At 43.2% G+C, this 22,009-nt stretch overlaps 1 protein-coding gene across 1 annotated transcript in view; it reads left to right on the plus strand.

Annotated features, from left to right (window-relative positions):
• The first annotated feature begins 445 nt into the window (after window positions 1–445).
• Window positions 446–22,009, plus strand: part of KNTC1 (kinetochore associated 1) — a 32,001-nt gene continuing 10,437 nt past the window's right edge. Inside the window, 42 exon segments of the mRNA XM_009073934.1 lie at window positions 446–577; window positions 680–800; window positions 1,288–1,403; window positions 1,717–1,789; window positions 2,351–2,428; window positions 2,953–2,987; window positions 3,213–3,323; window positions 4,158–4,251; window positions 4,584–4,636; window positions 4,877–4,989; window positions 5,434–5,488; window positions 6,134–6,232; window positions 7,227–7,270; window positions 7,384–7,449; window positions 7,546–7,621; window positions 8,029–8,154; window positions 8,245–8,334; window positions 8,858–8,923; window positions 9,391–9,452; window positions 9,886–9,997; window positions 10,401–10,544; window positions 10,766–10,822; window positions 10,905–11,006; window positions 11,234–11,350; window positions 11,817–11,960; window positions 12,241–12,339; window positions 12,764–12,867; window positions 12,976–13,081; window positions 13,767–13,901; window positions 14,274–14,324; window positions 14,326–14,394; window positions 15,276–15,345; window positions 15,421–15,488; window positions 16,010–16,299; window positions 16,948–17,120; window positions 17,295–17,392; window positions 18,164–18,305; window positions 19,169–19,225; window positions 19,802–19,959; window positions 20,466–20,570; window positions 21,184–21,312; window positions 21,778–21,894. Coding sequence (XP_009072182.1) covers window positions 446–577; window positions 680–800; window positions 1,288–1,403; window positions 1,717–1,789; window positions 2,351–2,428; window positions 2,953–2,987; window positions 3,213–3,323; window positions 4,158–4,251; window positions 4,584–4,636; window positions 4,877–4,989; window positions 5,434–5,488; window positions 6,134–6,232; window positions 7,227–7,270; window positions 7,384–7,449; window positions 7,546–7,621; window positions 8,029–8,154; window positions 8,245–8,334; window positions 8,858–8,923; window positions 9,391–9,452; window positions 9,886–9,997; window positions 10,401–10,544; window positions 10,766–10,822; window positions 10,905–11,006; window positions 11,234–11,350; window positions 11,817–11,960; window positions 12,241–12,339; window positions 12,764–12,867; window positions 12,976–13,081; window positions 13,767–13,901; window positions 14,274–14,324; window positions 14,326–14,394; window positions 15,276–15,345; window positions 15,421–15,488; window positions 16,010–16,299; window positions 16,948–17,120; window positions 17,295–17,392; window positions 18,164–18,305; window positions 19,169–19,225; window positions 19,802–19,959; window positions 20,466–20,570; window positions 21,184–21,312; window positions 21,778–21,894 — 4,257 coding nt within the window.

The following is a 22,009-nucleotide window of genomic DNA, read 5'->3' on the forward strand; positions in this document are numbered from 1 at the left end:
AGGATGGGACGGGGATTTAGAGGTCCCTGTGTCCAGGGGTTTATCACCAGCCCCTGGGCTGCAGCGAGGAGCTTACGAGCACCTGAGGACAGGGTTTGGGGGTCCCTAAGGGCAGGAGTCTGTCACCAGCCGTGAGGCCACCGCGAAGGGTTTGGGGTCCTGGTGGGCAGGGCCTTGTCACCATCCCGGGGAGGGAATGGGTCCCTATGGGCAGAGGTATCAGTGGGCAGAGCTCTGGGGCCGAGGGTAATTCCTAAACCCTGCCCTCACCTCGCTGCCTCCAGCCGTGCCAGGAGCCACACTGCTCACTGTGTTTCCAAACGTGCAGCTCACCCTTACACGAGGCTTGTGCTGCTCTGCCTCCTGCACAGTGTCACCACGCAGTAATGACACCACTGCTTCGTGGCCGTGTAATTAACAACAGCAATGTCTGCCCCAGGTGAAGATGTGGAATGACATCGAGCTCCTGCTCAGCGATGACACTGGCAGTGCACAGCTCCCTGTGGGCTTGGGACAGGAATGTGGCACTGCCTTGTACCAGGTGGATACTCTGCTGCAGATCACATCTTCAGAGCAGGTACAACTCACCAACGCTGGGCTTCAATTTCTCTAGTAATTACCTGAGACTCTTTGTCACGTTTTCAAGAGTTACTACATGTAATCACCTTTGTTTCCTCAGGTGTCAGCTAACCCAGAGCTCTCTGGGTGCAGCTCCAGGGGTGGCAGCATTGTGGTTGTTGACAGATCAGTGGTTCTCCTGGACAGCACTGGGCTGTCCCTTCAGATGCACGTTCAGTTTGGTGAGTACATTCCTTGGAATCCAAAAACTGGCTTTTAAATCCCATAGGTTTGTGCAGGAAAACATAGCAGGTGTCTTATATCTCCAGCTGAGAAGGAAGAGTTATAACAAGTACCTAAGTAACAAAGTGATCTCTGCTTCTGAACACATTTCAGTATTTCTGTACAACTAGAATTCTTGCTAAAATCATTGTATATATTAACATATTAGAATGCTATAAGGAATAATTGGAATCCTTATCCTGGAAATGGGAGTAATGGATACCAAATCCACTCTGTACGACCTTTGCCATACTTCATTCTAGCAAACCACTTTGGTTTGAAGAAACCAGGTGCTCTGTATGACCTTTGCCATACTTCATTCTATCAAACCACTTTGGTTTGAAGAAACCAGGGACACTGTTGTCACAGTTCTGTGCTTCAGATATGAATGCCTGTTCATAAAACCCCAAATCTTACTATTTGACATTTTGCCATGCAACTTTCCAGATACTAATGTGGATGTAGCTGGTGTATGTCAAGAAAAGCAATTCCTTGTGGTTGGGGAGAGAAGTGGCAATATCCATTTGATTCACATTCCATCAAAGCAAATTTTGCTCACTGAGGTAATTTTTTTCTGTTTAATTTTCCTGAAATCCTTTTGCTCTCAGACTTCCTTGAGGCTTTTTTATCTTTCTTCCAAGTATCAAAATGCAAACATTGTTGTGCTTTGAACACATGTTCTAACCAAACAGATTAAAGGGACAATTTTGTCCCCACAAGTAATGAATAAGGAAAATCTGTTGAGGAATGGGATGTGTAAACTGGAATCAGTTTCTCGTGAAAGAAAAAGGTTTAAAGTTGAAACCGGTGATCAATATTTAATTTTTTTAAAAGATAAAATACAGAATAAAAATCATTATCTTGTTTCTATTTTAGATTTTGGCTGAAAAATCCTCAAGAGAAAAGACTTTCTTAAATCTCTTGATTGTAAAAGATGATGCACACACAGGTAAGAACTGGATAATGTTTTTCCCCCTTGTCTCAGTTTTTTTGCTTTTGTTGCCCTTTAATATCAAAAATTACAGAACAAAGAATACAGGAAAACATGGAGAAAATCTCATTTAATGTGTGCAAGGCAAAGTAAAATTGTATCAGATTCTTTACCTCATGAAGGATTCACCATGTCATAGAAAACAAACATTCAGACTCAGCTTTGAGGCTGTGCTGAGCACATGGAAGTGCTCAAATAAGAAAGATTCTTCCTCCATCCTCCTCTCACACTCCAGACATCAGTGGTTCTGTTGCTCTGTAACCTCCCAGCATTGTTTTCTCACAGTGTAATGGATTTAACCATAATTTGATCATGGAAAACAGAATGTGCAGCACAAAAATCATCATTTCAACCAAAACTCTAAACTTCCTCTGCTCTTTGTCGATGAGAACATTTTGGTTTAAAACACACTGATCTGTTGGTCAGATCATTTTTGGTCAGGTATTTCCCTGTCCTGTTTCTAAGTACTCTCCTTGTTTGCTCTGGAATACTGGAGCCTCAGCACTCGTTCTGTTGCAGGTGTTTATCACATGTTCATTCTCACAAGCAACGGATTCTTCTGCGTGATGTGTCTCCCACTTGGCAGGACACAGGAAGGTAAGAAAAGCCACAAGCCACTTGGGGTTTCACTGGAACAGGAAGAGCTGTTTTCCATGCAGTTTTTAATGGGAATAAGATACTGAGTTGGGATTGTCTGTGTAATATTTGGTTTTAAAAGAAAACTGATACACAATTAGTTCTGTAATAAAATTAGTTCCTGGAATTCTCTTATGTTTCCCTGAGGCTTTAGAGAGCACTGGCTGCTGTGGGGGCAGGATTTTGAGCCATAATCTTAGCTGTCCTTGGGAATTTTGTACTCAGATTTGTAATGCTCTCTAAGTATCGTTAGTAGTTAATTAATGTTCTGTAACTCAATACTGAGATCTTCTCAGAGCTATTATAGAAGTTACATATCTATACATACACACTGTAGATGCTATGGAAATAAATGCTGCCAGAGGCCCTGGCTGAAGTGTCCTTCAGCACAGTCAGATGAGGGTAAACAACTCTGTGTGATGTTCAGTGGCTTTTACTATGTTGATACATTTATTTAACACTGGTTTTTTTTTACTTCTATTTAGCAATTGAGAAGATGGAGATGATTACAGCAAAGGAAGTAAGAAACACCTGCAAACTGGTAACCTGTGTTGAGTGCAGAGTTTGTAACCAAACTGCTCTGAAATGCACTAATTATTTCCCAGGTTATCATTCCAACTCATAGTTGTGATTGTCACTTTTCCTGCACATGTAGAGATGTGCAGCTCAAGATTTTGTCGAGCGATTGTATGAACAGCTTCTTTTCTTCCCCATTCCTCTGCTCCCCCATGCTCCACCCCTCCAGCTGCAGGGGCAGATAAGGACAGCTTTCATCTCCACGGAGCAGTACCACAGCCTGGGCTGCCACAGCTTCGTGATCAGCAGCTCAGGGAGCAGAATCCATCTGGTAATCGGGGTAAGCACCAGGAATGGGTGTGGAACAGGTGCTGTGTGATCAGTGATGCTGATCTGATCTGCAGCAGAATTTATCCCAAGCTGCCTGACAAAACAATCACTTTGGAGCACTAAGACTTTGTTGCCTTTCATTTCCTTCACTGTAACTTTAAAGGTTATCACTTGTGCAGCCTTTATGTGGTTTTTCTTGTAAGGAGATAACTTGTCACTTCAGAAATTACTTTGCTGTGATGGACGAGGGGAAATGTTTCCTCCCTGGTTGCAAGAGCTTAGTATGTCACTGAGGTGATTTGCCTGTACAGGTTGGACTATCTATGGCCTCAGCCTTGAGTTCCCAGGCAAAGCCAAAGTTGGCAAGAGCCTCCAAATGCAACAAAGTCTTGCCAAAAGAACACTTTAAGGTCCAGTTCAACAGAGCCTTTAAGCATGAACTAAGTGCAGGAACTAATAACAAAGAAATAGACATATTTTAAAAGTTGTTTTGAACTAGAAACAAGTTTCTGAGTCTAGTCTTTGAAGCTGGTTGAATGCAATGTGATTTTTCTCCATAGTTTCATGCAGCTTTTATGTTCTATGAGAATGGAAAGTGAATGTTGTAACATACTGGGTTTAGAAGAGCAGAAAACTGACTGTAACAATCATTAACAAAGGCCAATCTTGAAAGGAGAAAGGAAAAAGGTTCAAGACATTAATAAAGTATTTTTCAGTGCATTAATATAGGAATGAACTTTGAGTTAGTTTTGCAGCTTTCCAAGGCAAAGATCAGTTGTAGAAACACCTGGTAAGGGCCAAGTATCTACTGTATTCTCCCATTTCACTCTGCCTTTGCTCCCAGGGTAGAGGTGACTCTGTGCTCTCCAAGTGGGAGGTGAACACAGCCACTGCTGTGGTGTCTGTGAGGAGTTTGGCTGATTCGAGTCTCATCACAGGTAAAAAAGAGGATTTTTCCTTTTGCTAGACAAGTGTAAATTCATATTTAACTGCAGAAAAGATTAATTGTCAGTTATTTCGGTGTTTTCTGTAAATGCACATGTACCAAAGGGAACACATGTAAAAGTACAGCCAAAATGTGCCCCAAATTGTTGATGACTTAAATAAATATACCACAGTTCTTTAAGCTAAACTTGTCACAGTCCTAGGAAGCTCCAGAAGGTTAAACACCCTCAGATTTCCCACCCTTGTTGTATGCTTTACTGTGGGTTTGTTTCATATACATTTCTTAAGAAAAATAATCTATTTGTCTGATTATTAATGTTTTTAGATGCAGCAAAACTTCAGGTCCTGGACAATCTGCTGTTTGTTTTGGACACTGAGGTATGTGTAGTCACTGGGTTTAGCCTTGGCTTAACAATGGTCTTGAACCAGCTTGTAAAAATCTTGAAAGTGATGGTTTTTAATGATGTTTCTATAGAAAAAAGGTGTTTATATCCACAGAGGATCATGATCTTCCTGTGCTTGTTCTTTATTCTGCTCACACTCTGGAATGTGTTACCATTCTGCTCAAATTCTATGATTAACATGTGACATCCATATCTGCTTTGTCTTTGAATCCAGAATATTTTGAGCCTGTGGGATGTTCATTCCCTTACTCTGATTTGGGATTGGCCTTCAATACACATTGAAGAATTTCTTCTAAGTACTGAGTCAGATTCTTCTCAAGTCACATGGTAAGTAAAGCACTGTAGTACTATTTTTGCCAAGTGAAGAGCTGTGCCACAAACATTTAGTTCTCTGAATTTCTTGACATTTTTCCGATCAGCACACAAAATAATTGGACTTTAGGTATCACTAGCTCTGTGTTGTGGAGAAGAAAACCTTGGTGCTTTCAGCTTTTTCTTGGTCGTTTTTCTTGGCTCTTCCTGTTGTTCCATGCCAGGTTAAAAACGTAAGAATTACATCTAACTGAAAAGCTCCAAAATGTCAGAAATTAAATGTATCACCTCTACATGCTGAAGCACTGAAACACTCCTGTGCACCACAGGATTTTTGCATGTCCATATTTCTTTGGAAAGCTAAACTTTCTAAATCTCAGCAGCAAAACCATTTCACAGTTTGAAGATAAGATTCCTGCAGCGTATGTTGCTTTCTTTCATCCCTTTCTAACTCTGCAGGCAAGGACTGGCCAACAGTAAACTGATTGTCATGACAGCACCAGACAACACACAGGTAAAGTCTCTGTGTTCTGCTCCCCAGCTGTTATACAATCACTCCCAGGGGAAAAAGGGGAGGGAAGGAGAGAGCTAAAGATTTGGAGCACAGAGAATTCTCAGGAGCTCAAAGTCCAAAGAGAAATGTGACCATCTGTGCACTGGGATATAGCACGTGAGGCCTATTGGCATGTCTTGTGGTGGAGACCAGGGCAAGCTGTTCTGATATCTGGGAATTCTTAGGCATTGTTTGGGGGTTATTTGGTTGGTTTTTAATGGGTTTAATTGTAGGCAGATAGGGGAGAGCAGCAAAATTTGCTATTGTCTTACACACCTTCACAGATTTCTCTAGAAATCTGCATTCAGCAGATGTCTGCTGCATTCAGCATCTGCCTCCAGCCACAGTCAGTGCCAGGATCAGTGTTGTCCAGCTTATCAAATGGAAACAAACCTGTCGTATCATACCTAGTAGGCCGAGAGAGGCAAGACCTAAAGCTTCATTCAGCTTCCCCAGACTGTGGAGATCTGCATTCCACAGGATAATAAATAGTGTTTTCCCTCTAGCTCCGTAAGAATTCAGCAGTGACTCTGCACACCTCACTCAGGCAGCAGCAGAAGAGAGAAAAAGAACTCTGACTGCTTGATTTTCTTCTGTCTTTTACAGATGAGAAGTCTAAAGGTTTTGGCATTGCCCACTATGGAACTGCTTTATTCCTTGGAAGTGTCTGTGGTTTCTTCCCTTGTTCAAAGTGGGATCTGCACAGTATGTTTACATGATTTTTTTTGGCTGTTTTCTGTGAAAAAATACAGTTGTCTTGATAAGCATAACTATTAGAGGGTTCTGGGTTAGTCTTGTCAGGTAATAGTCAATTTTGCTGGAAGCTGTGCAGGAGCTAGACAAGGATTAAAGGATGGAGAAAAGTATACTGTTACATAGCAAACTGAACAGTTTGAATTTAGGTCCAGGTCTGGTGCAGTATTTAATAGCACTGTCAGTTCTTGCTGCTGTTATAGCTAAAAACTGTAATATGAAGTTCTCTTACCATAGGAAAATGCTCTGGATTTATTTCAGTTTAGATGAGAGGATTTCTTTTACTGTTTGAACAGTTTCCTTATAAAGACTTGAACAAAAACAGGTCAGAAAAACTGATGAGAACTTTATGAATTAGTAATGCTGTAAAGACTGGTGGAGTGGGAACGTGCCAGGATACCAAGGCAGAAGTCTGAGCAGTGGCTCTGCCCTGGAATGCTGACAGCAAAAGCAGCAAGCTCTGGGTCTGACTGCAGCAAGATGCAAAGCTGATGATGTTACTTGCCTTATATAAAGCATCTGGCAGAGGATCACACAGGCAACAGCACAGTGGAGAAAATGATGGCTGCTAGATCCCCTGGCTTTGATCTGAGCTGCTCAAGTCGAGGTGGAAAGTGCCAAGGCACATAGTGCCTTTCTGGATGGGGCACAGAGCTCAGGTCCTGGGAGGTGGAGAGGTGGGTGCAAGATGAGCTGCTCGTGGCTTGGCTCAAAGAGGAGTGCAGCTCTGAGCTGCTTCACCCTCAGGAGGGTGTAGTGGTGGCAATTCAGCTGGGAGAGCAGAGAGCTCCACTGAGACCCTCCACAAAGTTATTGGTAGAATATTGCAGGAAATAACATGAGAAGCATTTAGAAACCCCAGCAGACATCGAGAGAGAAGCAGGAGTTTGTTTCTAGGTTAGGCCACGCTCAATGCACTCTCATGACTGATTTCCCTCTGCTGCAGGACACAATATACTTCTTGGAAGGAATTCATGAAAAACATCAGATGTAAGAGAATATTTTGTTCCTTACTAGATCATTATTGTGTTAAAACAGCAAATCACTTCCAGATAGAGTTGTTTCATAGTTGATAAACTCACATAGTTCCCTCTCTTCCTCAGGAGCCCTGAAGAACCAGTTTCTATAGTTGTGATGAGAAGTTTAACTGAAGCCTTGCCAGAAAACAGGTGCTGGTTTCTGTCAAACACTGTGGTATTGCATTTTGGTTTACCTCTGGTTTGGCACTTAACTCAAGTAGTGTCCTCTATTTTGTTTTCCCTCAGACTAAGTCGTTTGCTGCACAAACTCAGATTCACTGAAGCAGAGAATTTTGCTATTCAGTTTGGACTAGATGTTGAGGTGAGTTGTCTGTTCACGATTCATTTGGACAACTGAACTTATGAGGAAGGTTTTTGCCCTATAGTCCAACAAAAAAATATCACCAAGATTACAGACACAGTGGAATGTGACCTGTTAAAACAGCTCTCTGTACCTGAAAGCTCACTCACAGTTAGATGACTGGGGTGAACAATGTTTTATTGACAGTAACAAACACACCTTGCAAGGAGAAGCAATACAGGGGCACAGCTGGCCAAAGTAGCTGCTGCTGGATCAGGACACATCAGCACCTTTGTCCCTTTAGGCAGCAGGAAACTTTCATATAAAAAAAAAAAACCAAGCTGAAACTGTAGTTTTTCAGTTAAAAATTGTCTGCTTAAAACTTAGTGCATCAAACTGAGAACTATTTCCTTCTCTGTTGGAAGCAGCTTGTGTACAAAGTGAGAGCAAACACCATCTTGGAGAAACTGGCTTCAGTCTCAGTGGGGGGCTCTGGGCAGGAAGTCTGGTCAGATCTGGTGAATGAAGCCAAAGAAAACCTGCAGAAAATCCAGGTATGGTTTAGTTCCTACCTCTGTTCCATGGTAAATAATTCAAATTGAAGGATCTGGGAATTCATGTCAGCTGTTTCCTCGTGCACACAGGACAGCCAGTTTGTCGCGCATTACTGCATCAATGCTCCGTGGCCTCTGTATGAAACCACTCAGGAGATGCTCAACTATGCCAAAGTCAGAGTAAGGAGTTCTATTTCTATACTCTTGGGTTCCTGTTCCACACTCTGTACAACTTGAGGGGCACAAACCAGTTATTCAAAAAGCCAAGGCATTATAAATCCTCTGTTACAAATGTGAAGAAGCAGCAAAACTTGTTCCAATCTCATTCTGGCTTTTGCAAAAAAGAGCTTAGTTTTGTGCTGGCATCAGAAAGCAGGTTTAGCTGTGAGCAGGAGGCTTCTTCAGTACCTCTGAAATACTGGTTTTCAAACTAAAGCTCAAAATAGGTCACCTTTTCTGTTTGCATCATTTCAGCCTTTCCTGCCCTAGCAAACAGAACCACAGAGACACGTTGTCTGCCCTGACCCTGCACACATGCAGAAATCTGAGCTGATCAGATAGGATCAGGTTAGAGTCAACCTAACATTGGAAAATCAAGGTCTCAACATACAGAAGTACTGAGGTTTTGCTCCTGTACTAAATTCATAGCTCTGCCTGACGTGTTCTGAGCTGTCAGCCAAACCCTTTCATGTGTTTGTTTCAGATCCTGAAGAAAGATGACAGAACCTTTGCTCCATCATCTGATGGGGCCCAGGTATCCATAACGGAGGTGAGCACAAACCTGACCCTTCTCTATCATAGCAGTGTAGAGTTTTACAAACTTTTCTGTTCTTGAGCTTTAAAAGCCTAAACAAGATGATATTTCATAGCATGAAAGAGAACTGCAGTAAGGACAGGGTCAGAAATGAGCCATTCCTTCAGTCACAGAAAGGTTCAGAAACTGAAGGCAGATGTTTACTTAAAGTGTTTTTAGGTATTTAATTTTGTCCCTTGTTTAGTCCTGTTGTAAACTGGACATTCCCCATCTGCCTTCAAGGAGAATCAGTGTGAAGTGTTGCACAGCTGAAACTTTGGGTTAATGCTTTGTTAAATCAACTTACCTATATTATCAGCTGACATTCCTGACAAGTCTTTATTGTCCTCCACTTTTCCTTTTGGTGATGGTTCTCCTACCCCTTGGTACCATCACTGCCTGGTAAGGCAGAAATGGACCTGAAATCTCTTCTCTGCGTTTAGGTTTTGAGAGCTCAGGCAAGGCTGACAACGTTCTGTGGAGCTTTTGGAGTGGAGAAATTCAGGTTTGTTCCTGTCTGTTTGTTTGGATTTCAGATAAATGCAATTGTGATTGTAAGCACATACCAGGGGAGTTAAGGTTAGTTTATGAAATTTTACACCCTTCCTGCTCTGCCTGAAGTTTCCCACCCTGCACTGTGGAGAAGGGAAAACACAGAGGTTGAGTTCTCCTGTGTGCTGAGAACGTAAATTATCTGCTGCACATGCACTACCTGGAATAGATTTTTCCTTCAATACCTGTATGAAGGGCTGTGGTTTTACCCAAACACATTCTCCCACTCTTGTTGTCACTTACACAGTACTAGCTGGAAAAGATTTGAAGTTCTCCTCCCAATTCCTTTAAAACTTAGTACTAGCTGGAAAAGGTTTAAAGTTCTCCTCCCAATTCCTTTAAAACTGACATATAACACAGAGTTTCTTTTCCCCTCCCTCCTCCAGTGGTATTGCTTGGATAGAATTCCTCAACAATGAAGACATATTCAAGATCATCATTTTCCAGCTAGAGGAAGGCAATTTCTCCTGTGCACAGTACCTCTGGCTCAGGCACCAGGTGAGATGGCACAGGCACCTCTGGTACTTGTGGAGGGTGTTTAAGTCTTCTGAATCTCCCAGCCCTGCTTCACAGAGTCAGACCAAAACCAGCTCCTCAGAGAAGCAAAGGACTATGGCAGAGCCTCATCTGTTGCCACAGTGATCACCTGTTCACCTAGAGCCACAGGAGGCTGAACTTGTTACTGAGTCAAGAATAAACTGTCATTTCTGATGTCAGAATATACTTTTCCAGGTCTCAAGGATGATAATTCTGTGCTTTATTCTGTGGTGCTGATAATCCATTCACTTTCTTGCAAGCACAGTGAAATTTACTCTTCTTCCCATCAGTGGAACAGCTCTACAAAGTACCAGACAAGCATATTGCTCTATGTAGCTGCAATTGTTCTGGTTTAATATTGCAGGCAGACTTTGAAAGCAGCTTTGATGAGACAATGCTGAAGGACCTGCTCAGTGCCATCCACTTCACTGCTCCTCTGAAGGAGCTGTGTCTGTGGCTCAAAAACGTGGTGATCCCCTTCTCCAGAAGACTTGTGCCAAGTGGACAGGTAAGAATGACCTAATGCAAAATGTAACTGTCTCAGGCTAACGTTTCATGGTCAGACCTGCAGACTTCATTCTTTGCAGGTCAGGACCTTGGTCCTCTGACTCCTAACAGGATTATTTCCCTATCTCTTCTATTCTAAATGTTTCCTTCTAAAAGCAATTTCTGGTGGCAAATTGTAATTGATAGATAACACAACCTGACCTAAACTGTGCTTTTTTTCAGAGGATATTAGCCAAATGGCTAGAACAAGGTGCTAGAAACCTTGAACTAATTGACAAGGTAAGTCATGCTGCAGAAACCTTCTGTGTCCTGTGTTTCTGTGTGTAGAATTGAGTTGGCTAATTTTAATTCTTTTGGACAGGCAAATTGGCCCGAAAATGGACTGAAAATGGCAGAGATCTTCTTCACAAATAAAAGCCAAGGTGACGTGGGACCGACAGCTTTTGGCCAGTGGAGCCCTTTGGTAAGATGTGCAGCACATATGAGAATCAGCCACTAAGAGACTCTAGAACATGCTCTGTGCCAGAGCTAAAACTGCTGACAGTTAGGTCACTCTTGGTTCTGGTGAAGATTGACTTAGTTCCACGGAAAGAATGAGCCAAGTTCCAATTTTCCTGTGTGTAAAGATTGAAGAAATGTGTATGACATCCTTGTATAGTCTTATCTCCTAACATCTCCCTTCTGTCTCAGAGAAGTGATGACTGTGAAGAGATACAGAGGCTAAGGAAGCTGGTGAATGACTTACAAGAGCTGATAAGTCTGTACAGAAAACACAACTGCAGGTTGCCACTCAGTGATTTTGAAAAGGTAATTGTGCAGCCACTTCAAAAAGTGCTTTGGAGGAATGGGTTGTTCTGAGGAGGAGAAAAATGTTGTGGCATTCGATTTAAAGCCAGACAAAAGAGGAATCCTGATGGATTGGTCAGTTCAACTCCTGGGCACATCATGTTATGTGTCAATGGTGTTACTCCTTTCAACCCTGGTTTTAATGTGACAGGACACTGTGAGAAGGTGTGGCTCAAACTCCATCGTTTGCAGTTCATTGTAGGTCGTGTGCTGTGCAGCAAACATTAGCAACAGGACAATTAGGAGTGAGACTGAGCCATAAGTGGCTCTGGCAAGGTTTTATCTGAGCCAGGGGGATGTTTGCTCTGGAAATCATTCCCTTGATTTCCATGGGCTCTGGGTGTTGTTGATCAGAGATGTGAAGGATTGTGTACTGTCCTTTGGTACCTCCATGTGTGATGTTCTAACGTGGCTCTTTTCTCCCCAGGAAAATGCAACAACTATTGTGTTTCGCATGTTTGATAAAATTTTGGCCCCAGAACTTGTCCCATCCGTTCTAGAGAGGTTTATAAAACCTTACCTGTGTGAGCACAACCTGCAAAAGGATGAGCTGCTTCTGCAGTACATAAAGGTATCCCTATTTTCTTCTTTTCGAAGGCAACTATTTCAACATGGATAAGCAGAAAATAAATCTGATGACTTTTTGTGGACACTTGAATTTTAGGACTCTTTCACACTGGCTTATCCCTGGCAATGTACTTAGTTGCTCTTTCAGTCAGGAGGCATTAAGATATACAAAGGGAGAGCCAAATCCACCCCTTAATATCCAGAAACCTGTATATTTTTGTGTTTAAGATACACCTGTCCCTTCTGATTTCAAATATCCTCATGACCTTTCTCAAACCATCCAGGATTTGCTGGAACGTTGTCGGACACGATCGACTTCAGTGTTTGAAACTGCCTGGGAGGCCAAGGCAATAGCTGTGATTGGCTGCATCTCTGACACAGGTGTAAGTATGTCTTGTGAGAGAGGCATCAGGTGACTCCAACACGTCAGGTCAGGCTGAAACATCACTTTTACCTAAGCATCTGAGCCCGTTTTGACCCGAGTGCTGATGGGAAAAGAGCCTGCTGGCATCTTGCTCTGTTTCAGTCATCTCCCATGGCATGCTCTGTGAGCATTGAGCTGTAGTTCTGATGTCACCACATGGAAAACTCACCAACTTCAGTGAAACTCAAGCTCCAAGTGGCACAAATGGCTCCAAGTATTTTCTAATCCAACCTGACACATCATCCTATGATAATGAATGTCCTTAATGCAAGTGGGGATTGGGCAGGGAAATAAACCACTTGCCTAAAGGAATCAGTCACATACTTCAAGAGATTGCAAAAGAGGCTTAAAGGTAACGAAAGCTGTTTCTGTTCCTTTTTCAGCTGAAGTTTGATGCAGTTCTGCAGATCATGCATGGGGCTGTGGTTCCATGGACTGCAGCAGTGGAGCAGCTGGTGAAACAGCACTTGGAAATGAATCATGTCAAGTAAGAGCACCCACAGTCTGCACTTGGCTGGGGAAATGGTGTGTATGCACTGTGGTATGGTGATAAAATCACAGAGAATACATTAGTAATAGTCTGATTTCTCCCCAGAGTGAAGTTACTGCAGGAGAGCTACAGACTGATGGAGATGAAGAAGCTTTTGAGAGACTATGGGATAAGAGACACTAATCTTTTGACAGACAAGCAGATGATAATGGTCAGTAATCAGCATTACTCTTACATTTATCAGACAAAAATCTCTTCATTTATTGTAATGGGGTACTAGAAGCCAAACTTCTCAAAAGATCTTAGCACCTTGTAGGTCCCACTTGGTACCAAGATCTGGTTTTCTTGTCCTTTTGGGACACACACAGAGCTCACTCTGTTCTTAACCATTAGCAGATTAGCTAAGCCAAACCCAATCAGCACAGAAGTTATAAATCCTTCTGTATGGGAGAGTGAGGTGGGAAAGAAAAGAGGAAACTAAGTCATGGAAGGCTAAGTCCTCTCAAGACTCCAAATCTAATTTCTCCTGAAGTCACAATGATCAATACTCGGTGATCTCTTTAGCTGGTTTGCAGGGGATTTTTGGTCATTGTTATTTAGCAATTCCACTTGATTAGGGAGGAAACATGAGCATTCTGGAGAAGTTCTTTGCCCTCCTGTGGAGCTACTGAATGGTATCCTGTGAGTCTCTTGAATTTTCAGAGTTCCCAGGACAATTCTCTCCCCAAGCCAAATTTTTCCCCAGTTACAATTCACTCAGCTTTTCTCCAGTCTTAAACTTCTAGGTAACTTGCGTGGTTCAAGCTATACAATGACCATCATGAGGTGTATACATTAATTCCTGTGTTACCCTACACATCCCCAAACTGAAGTCCATATCTGTTCCCTTCCTGCAGAGGCTTGTGAAATACATCCTCAAACAAGACACCCCTACTTCTCTGGAGGATGCTTTGAAACTGGTGGAGGCTTACATGTTGCCCACTGTGGAAGTTTACCTTCTAAGGATGATAGACCTGATTGACAAGGAAATGGTATGGAAACACTGCAAGTCTTGGAGCTTAAAGACACTGAGGCCTCTTTACAGAACAGGGAGTTGTACTGACCCTGGAAATCTTATCCTCAGCTTGTATCTATGAGTCTATTATTTTACACCTAACTGCCCATACTTGGCCTTGGAAAGAGTTTTGTCCTTCTCTTGTGGCAGAAAAGGATGAAAGTTATGACCTACAATACACCAGAGAAGTTTGAAGTCTCTACATATTTTCACATCCTGTGCTTGGTTACCCTCCTGGCCACCCCTTGGATCCAAGCAAGGATGTACACATAACTCAGCCTGTCCACATGCAACTGCCCTTGTAGTTTGGTTGTTTCTGGTTTAATTTGGTTTGGTGTTGTCTGCTCAGGGAGAAGAGTCTCTGACTTTGTTAAAGTCCCTGAGTCCTGCACCTGCTGAAGAAGGTTGCAGAGAGATTGACTGTGTGGGGAACGTTGGTGTTGCAGAACAAAACGGAGGATGCTGCAGAGGTACCAAGTCTTGTCACACTGTAAAGTGTCCACACAAGTTATTCCAATCACTGATTACTGTTCTTACCCAGACACTTAGGCAGGGGATGTAAATGTGATGTTAATGTGACCTCTGAAGACTCTTCCAACTGGATTCTAATTCTAGATTGACTGTGTGGGGAACGTTGGTGTTGCAGAACAAAACGGAGGATGCTGCAGAGGTACCAAGTCTTGTCACACTGTAAAGTGTCCACACAAGTTATTCCAATCACTGATTACTGTTCTTACCCAGACACTTAGGCAGGGGATGTAAATGTGATGTTAATGTGACCTCTGAAGACTCTTCCAACTGGATTCTAATTCTGTGTACTTATATATATACTGTGGATCTATTTTTTGTTATTTTTAAAGGCATCTCCACCCAGTAGCATCTGAACTCAACTACTTTATAAATCCTGCTGCTCTATTATACCTCTAGCCCTGTCTGTTTTCCAGTTCTTTAGCTTCTTGGAAAATCCCTTTTTCCAACCTGTGGGTGTGGGTTGGAGCTGCAGACTTGACAGCACACATTGCTGTCTTGCAACCACAGAGGAGAATTTCTGTTACCAGTTGTTTTGGGGAGTTATTCTGGGACAGGAAAGGAAAACCAAAGAGAAAAGGGTGGGTATCTCCACACTCTGTGAGAGCTGACAGGCTGTGTGTGCTGAATACACCCCTGAAATAGTTGCTGTTTCTGTAAGGGATTAACATTTACACTAACTTCACTTGCTTTTCGCTGGTTATATCTGACACTTGACAATCATTGCTGGAGAAGATTGCACAGTACTTTAGTGGGTTGAAGCCTGAGGGTTTCTGGCAACATTTTGCCCCCAAAAAACCATTAACCTCTTCCTTTCCTGCAGCACAAAACACAAATGTCTATGACTAAGACACTGGCGGAAATCCTTAAGTTCCTGTTCAGCATCCAAAGAGGTAAAGTCCAACTTGAAGATCTTACATGTTGTTGGCAGTGGAGTCAGGAACTAACAGTTTTTTTCCCTCCCACAGATAATCCTCTGAAGAAGGATGAGTGTGAAGCAAACCTGAGGATGTTTGAAACACTTGCTGCTCTGCAGGTTGGTGTCTCAGTAGCCTCACAGCACCTTCCACTCGCTGCAGTTACTCCACTCGTGCTTGTCACAATTTACATGCAAAGATGGTTTTTGTTGGTGACTCTGGGCTGATTCTAAGGCTAATTTAGCAATTCAAATCATGCCTGGGAAGGGTCTCAATTGGTAGAACTCAGTTGTCTGTTTAAACCAATGGTTTAGATACTCTCCCAAGTCTCAATTTCCCACACTTCAGATGTTTCCTGATAGAGTACTGTAATGTTTCATTCACATCTTGGTATGGTGGGGAAACTTGGATTATTTAACACAGCATTTCAGCCTGATTTATCCTTCAGGTATTTTATTTTCCTACCTACTGCCCAGCAAAAAAACTTATTTCATCAATCAGTAATTGGCAGGAACTAGTAAAGTCAACTTTGTACTGAAAGATTTTTCTCTAATAAAGCAAGAGATAAAACCTTTTAACAAAGAAGAAGACCCTAACATTTTGGAAGGAAGTTATATGAATATAAATATTTTTGTTGCAGGAAGATTTTGGTCTCTTCCTGTCAGCTGAGGAATTCAGGAACCCTTCGGTCATGGCTGAGCTTCTGGAGAGCCACATAAGTGCTTCTGAGAGTGCCAGATCTGTGCCCAAGCCTAGGGCAGGGCAAGCAGTGAGCTGTAACCCAGCAGGAGGCAAAGCCCAGAGCCTTAGCAAGTCGAGGCTGTACAGATTGGCTGCACTGCTGCAGAAGTCTGAGCAGGAACTGGGAGAAAAACTGGCCCTGAGAGCATTAGATGCTGGAAAAGTTGAAGCTGCTGTTAAAATATGCAGGTAAAACTTTTCAAGATCATCCCTTTCAATGGGCTTCTCTGAACCAGTTCTGGTACTCTGCACAAGTAGCTGTGGAGCAAAGGAAAGGTTTTTCTGGTTGGGCTCTTCCATCTGAAAAGGAGCGTTTGGGCAACATGCTCAGAGTGTTTGTCTGCAGTATTGAATGTGGAATTAACTCATTGTCTCTGAAAATCGCCACTGATTTTTGCCACACCATTATTGCTCTGTGAAAAGATTCCCAGCAGTTTCCTAGTGGGGGATAAGCAAAGCCCTATAAATGTATTAAATGACCTGTATCAGGTAACCATTCTGAGTTGTTGGCTTGCACAGGAACTGCTGTACACTGGCTGTCACCCCTTGTCATGGGTTCTAGATGGTCCCTGCCTCGTGCTCAGGCTGTCACATAATTTAACTTATTACCACCTCCCCAAAGAGCTCAGGTGAAAATGTGAAATGTGTTCATGGTTAACATGTCCGAGGTGTTTCAGCCTCTCTCAGCTGAGCTCCAGTGCAATTTCCAGCCACAGAAGTTTAGCTGCAGTGATAGGGTGAAAAGCTAAAAGTGAGTTAAATAATTAGAACAGAATGTGGCCTTAAGTAAAGTCCTAAGATCTGTTGGGGTTTTGCTTGAACCTCCTGCTTTCCCAGGGAGTTCTACGAGACTCACTGCGACGAAGGAACGGGGAAGCTGCTGTTTGCAGCCTGCCAGAGGCTCTGCCACATGCTGGGAGCTGATGTCCCAGTGATAACTCCCAAGGATATGAACCTCCCAGCAGTGATCTATGACCTGGCTTGCCAAGCAGCCGCAGTGTGTGGTCCAGGTACTCACTGTCACCATTTATCTGTGTTCTTGTTGGGAATCCAACTTTTCCAAACATGGGAAACAAAGGGAATGTCTATATATACCACTGTAAAAATAGCTGCTGCAAAACTGTTTCCTTTTAACAGGCCATAGGAACCTTCCACTCATGCTAATGGTCTTAATGTTTGTACAGATTTATTGTTGGATTCTCTGGAACTTTGTAAATACACTTTGACTGCCAAGGAAATTCACGGACAGTGCGAAATGGGCAACTATGGATTTACAGCAAAGGTATTTTTTGTGCTGTTCACATCTTTCCCCCCCTGCCATTTCCCCTGCAATATTTCCTCGAAAAGCAACAACAGCAAATCCACAGAGCTCTGAAAGAAACATTTCCCTGAATGGGAGTTTGCTTCAGCCTAGAGAATTAACTGATCTGAGTTCTGATTTGAGCACTGCCAGACTTTAAAACGGGGCAGGGAGGGTTTGATTTCCAAAGGCACTTGTTCTGTGGTGGCATTCCCAAGAGTTCTGTAAAGCCTAAGATGATCAAACTCATGAATGGGATCTTTGTTTCTTGTTTAGGTCACACAGTGCTTTAGGCTACTTGGGCTGAACGAGCTCTTAGGGTTGGAGGGGAGTAGAGCAAAGAGCTGGGCAAAGATGTTTGTGCACAGAATGGTATTGGCTAAAAAATGATCCATGTGAAAAATAATATTTGGCCAAGAATGTTTCTTAAAGCATCCAGGAAATCAACTGAGAGCACATTTTGGCTCTAAGCTCAATAACTGCAGCATTAGAGACACAGAATCACCAAGGTTGGAGGAGACCTCTAGGATGCTCAAGTCCAACCATTAACCTGCCACTCATGGTCACTCTGAGTAGGAAATGTGTTTCTTGCTAGTGACCATGGAGCAAAAGGAGTGTATTAAAATCCGTTTTCAAATAAGATCATGTTCTGTTCCTGTGTTCCAAAACTGGAATCTTTTGCAACACTTAGGTTGTTAATAGGCCTATTAACTCTTCTTTTTTGTGTGTACTTTTGGCAATGTTCTTCCTTAGACAGCAGCTTTTGGGGCAGATAAAGATCCCTATGAAGAGTGGACTTATGATGACTTCTTCACTGAAGATAGGATAGTCCTGGATCCACAGACAGCTCTTCCAGTTGCATATGAAATCATTTCTGCTCTTCTGCCTGCTTCTGGTAAGTTTGCTTTCCTGAACATTGAGCCAAAAGAAAATCTGTTTTCAGATATATTTTTATCTAGAAATAAAGTAACTCAGTGTGTCTGTGGAAATTATCATCTCAGACATCCCAGCTAGACAAACTCAGGGAAGAAATACCAGTTGGGGTAGGGAATAGAAAGATGACTTGGGTTTTGTTCTGGGTCAGGAACACCTCAGTGACAAGTAACTGAAGATAACACTCTGGGGAAGTGTTAGTAGGACCTTGCCCTGTTCCTCTCTCTGCAGACACCTCCTGGTAGCCACTAGTGAACTTAGGATCTTGTCGATGTGAACTTCAGCCTATTCTAAAATCATCTCTCTTAGACACCAGAGCAGATACACAAGTTTGTCAAATTCCAGGTGTTATAAACACAACTCCACAAGGTTGTGGGGGCTGAGAAAGACAATTTCAGTGCTAAAAGCAGCACTGAATATCGAAGCATCATTGTTAATACTTCTTGACGTAAATGCTTCCTTTTGACTACACCAGTAACACATTAGGAAAGCTTAGAATTGCAAATTCCAACTGCAGGTTGCTAAATCCACCTGTAAAGGGCCTAAAAATAGATTTGTTGGTTTCACAGAAGAGGAGGTTGTGTTGACTCTCAAAGGGATTTACAGACAAAGCACTTGCTGAAAACTGTTGGTTTGGATTCCTTTGTGGGTTTGAAAGATATTCCCTTCTGGAAAATAACTTCTGATCAGGCACAGTCAAAAATAGCAGCAATTGGCTCTTAGTGGTCACATCTCTCTGTTCTGTGCACGTTTCTGAGGTCCTGCCAGGCCTCCTAGTGTTGCTGAGGTCCTGGCACACTGCTGATGTGTGTGTGTGTCTTTCAGAGGACAAGCTGTATCCTTGGGAGTCCACAAGCCTGGCAAACCGTGGATTCATGGAAGGTATCCCAAAATCCCACAACGGGGTGGGTTGGGTTGGAAGGGACCTTAAGGATCACCTAGTTCCAACCCCCTCCCCTGGGCAGGGACGTGGTGGCAGATCCACCACCCTGCAAGTATAAACTGGAGCACTGGAAAACATGAGGTTAAAATTAAACCTACACAAGCATAACTAACTCAGAGTGCCTAAACAGATGCCTAAATATTCCATGGACAGCCTTTTCTGGGGGTGTGGTTTGGTTCAGCACAGCCAACACCAGTCTGGGTGCTAATTTCTACCATTCCACCATGCAATTTTAAGCATGTCAAAGTCTGTACTTCAGTACAGAAGTTCTAGCACTGAGCCAGGATCATTATAGCCTATCCAAGATGACTTCTGCTCAAAAACTTGTGGTCCTGACCTAAACTGGGAGTCTGTATGAAATCAACAGCCCTAAGAATTTCAGGTTTCGAAGGGAACTAAGGCTGATCCTGTTATACATTTAATGCAGGAAACCTGCTCTGATGTGAATTGCAATAATAATATGCTTAACATAAGTCTCCTAATTGTTTCCTGGGGTCCTTGTGGCTGTGCCCCAGGCCAGGAGCTCCTGCTGGCAGCCAGATTGCCCATCTCTGCTGCCCTGCAGACCCTGCTGGAGTGCAACCAGTGCGAGCTGGCGCTGCGGCTCACCGTGTGCTCCTACGGGTCCTGCCTGCAGCACGGAGTGGCCAGCACCACGGGGCTGGCTGAGCAGGTATGCAGGGCAATGCCCAACCTCCCGACCCAGGCTTGGGGGGGTGACAACTGCCAGCAAGTTTAGAGCAGCTCTGTAAGGGCTTGGAACGTGTGGGAGAGGCTCCCGCCGTGGCCTGTATTGCCATCCCTTGGTCACACGTTCAGTCACCTCGGGAAAGGAGCTGCTGCTTTCTTCTCTCTTTCTTATGTTCCTCTACTTCTCTGTGCTCAGAAATAATCCCTGGCCTTCCTGCAGAGACTACAAGGACTGCTAATAAAGGGCCACTCTGTCCTTTCACATTGTTTTGCCATAGGTCAGCGTGGGAAAAGTTGTGAGGAGAATATTCAAGAAACTCAGTTCAAAAACACATGGGGATAGAAATTCCTTTTCTATCTAGAAGAAATCTTTGCAAGACCTTAATTAAGCCTGAAAATGCAACTCCTGTAGTACCTCCTGTTTTGCTGCAGATGAGAAGTTGAGGGCTTAGAATTCAGTTTTAACCATGTGCTGTTTTTTTGTAATAGTTCTATGATGCCAACATAGCTGCTGAAACCAAAAGCTTCCTCACTGCCATGAAACAGAAGTGCACTTCAGTGATCAGGACCACCATCCTGACCTTACTGCACAAGGTAGGAATGCCCTGGAAGGGGTGGGAGTGAGCCCTCTGCTCCTGCCCTGGCAGCCACAAAGTCATTCTGCTTGGAAGACCCTTAAGGTCACTGAGTCCAACTATTAACCTAACACTTTCAGGCCCACCACTGAGCCATGGCCCTGAGCAGCACATCTTTCAGACACCTCCTGGGAGGTGACTTGGCCACTTCTGTGGGCATTTGAGCCTCTCTGGCTCTTTGGCCCTGTACTAGCTGCTCTGCCTGAGAGGTTAGGTACAGCTGGAGCCTCATCTTTGGGGGATCCTTTGGCCTGGATGATCTGTAGATGCCCATCTCATTTTAGATCCTGGTTTCATTTCAGATTCATAGGCTTCTTCTAATGGGGAGGAGTTTTTAAAGCAGCTATGTGCAAAATCTGCAATTCAGCATCTCCTCAGGCAACTTTAGAGTAACTGGAGGTATTTACATTTTAAGTTCTAAAACCTGAAGTGCATCTTAGTCTATTTTCAGTCTCTAACTTGAGGGCCCAATACACCTCTGAATTACAGAGTACTTCTCCTGTGTTACACTTTGAAGAGACCTCCCCAAATTAATTCCCACAGTTTGTAACTGTGTTTTCCCCCCAAACAAGGTGTTCAACTGTCGTGTCATAGACCAGCACCTGGCTCTGGGCTACTGCACCATTCTGCCCAAGGATGATGTGTTCAGCAAGCTTTGGGATGTCATCAACAACACGTGGCAAAACTACAGAAAAGTCCTGGTAAATTCCCAACCAACCATGTGTTCAGTTACCTCATGGTGTCTTACTCCAAAGCTTGGAATTGTTGGTTTGTTTCAGGTCCCATCATAATTTATATCTAATTAGACTGTGGGTAAACTGTTCTCTGACAGCAACCATCAAGAGTGGGATCAATAGATCAATCTATGAGGAAATAGGGAGTGAAAGAGACATCAATTCAGGGAAAGTATGTCTAAAAAGGACTTTTGTATTAGTTTCTGCAACATGAAGAAAACAGTTTGGAGGAAGTAGATTTTGCAGTAGCTTTGAAGTGCCATCCAGGAGGTGGAGTAGTCCTGATACCTCCCTGGGGTCTGTTCTCACTTTGCACAGTCAGGTGATCATCTCTCAGTTGGTTTAAGCTCCTCTAAGGATTTAGCCCTCAGCATTCCTAATTTTCAGCCTGCTTACACTACCTGTGTTCCCCTCCCTTCTCACTCCCCTCAGGCAGTGGCTTTGGTTGGAGCACAGCTTGCTGACCAGTATGGGGAAGCAGAAGAGAAGAGAAAATTCCAAGAGCTGGTGATTGATGCAGAGTGGGGGATCCAACTTGGTAAATTTGGGGTAAGTTCCATGGATTTCTCATTTCCTTCAGGGTTTTATTAACTAATCAGTTACTTATGTCAGTATAGTCTGAGATTTATGGTGACTTTTAAGCAGATTTCCCATTGAAATGTAA

The sequence above is a fragment of the Acanthisitta chloris genome, unplaced genomic scaffold (genome assembly GCF_000695815.1).
Source record: "Acanthisitta chloris isolate BGI_N310 unplaced genomic scaffold, ASM69581v1 scaffold12364, whole genome shotgun sequence".
NCBI lineage: Eukaryota > Metazoa > Chordata > Aves > Passeriformes > Acanthisittidae > Acanthisitta > Acanthisitta chloris.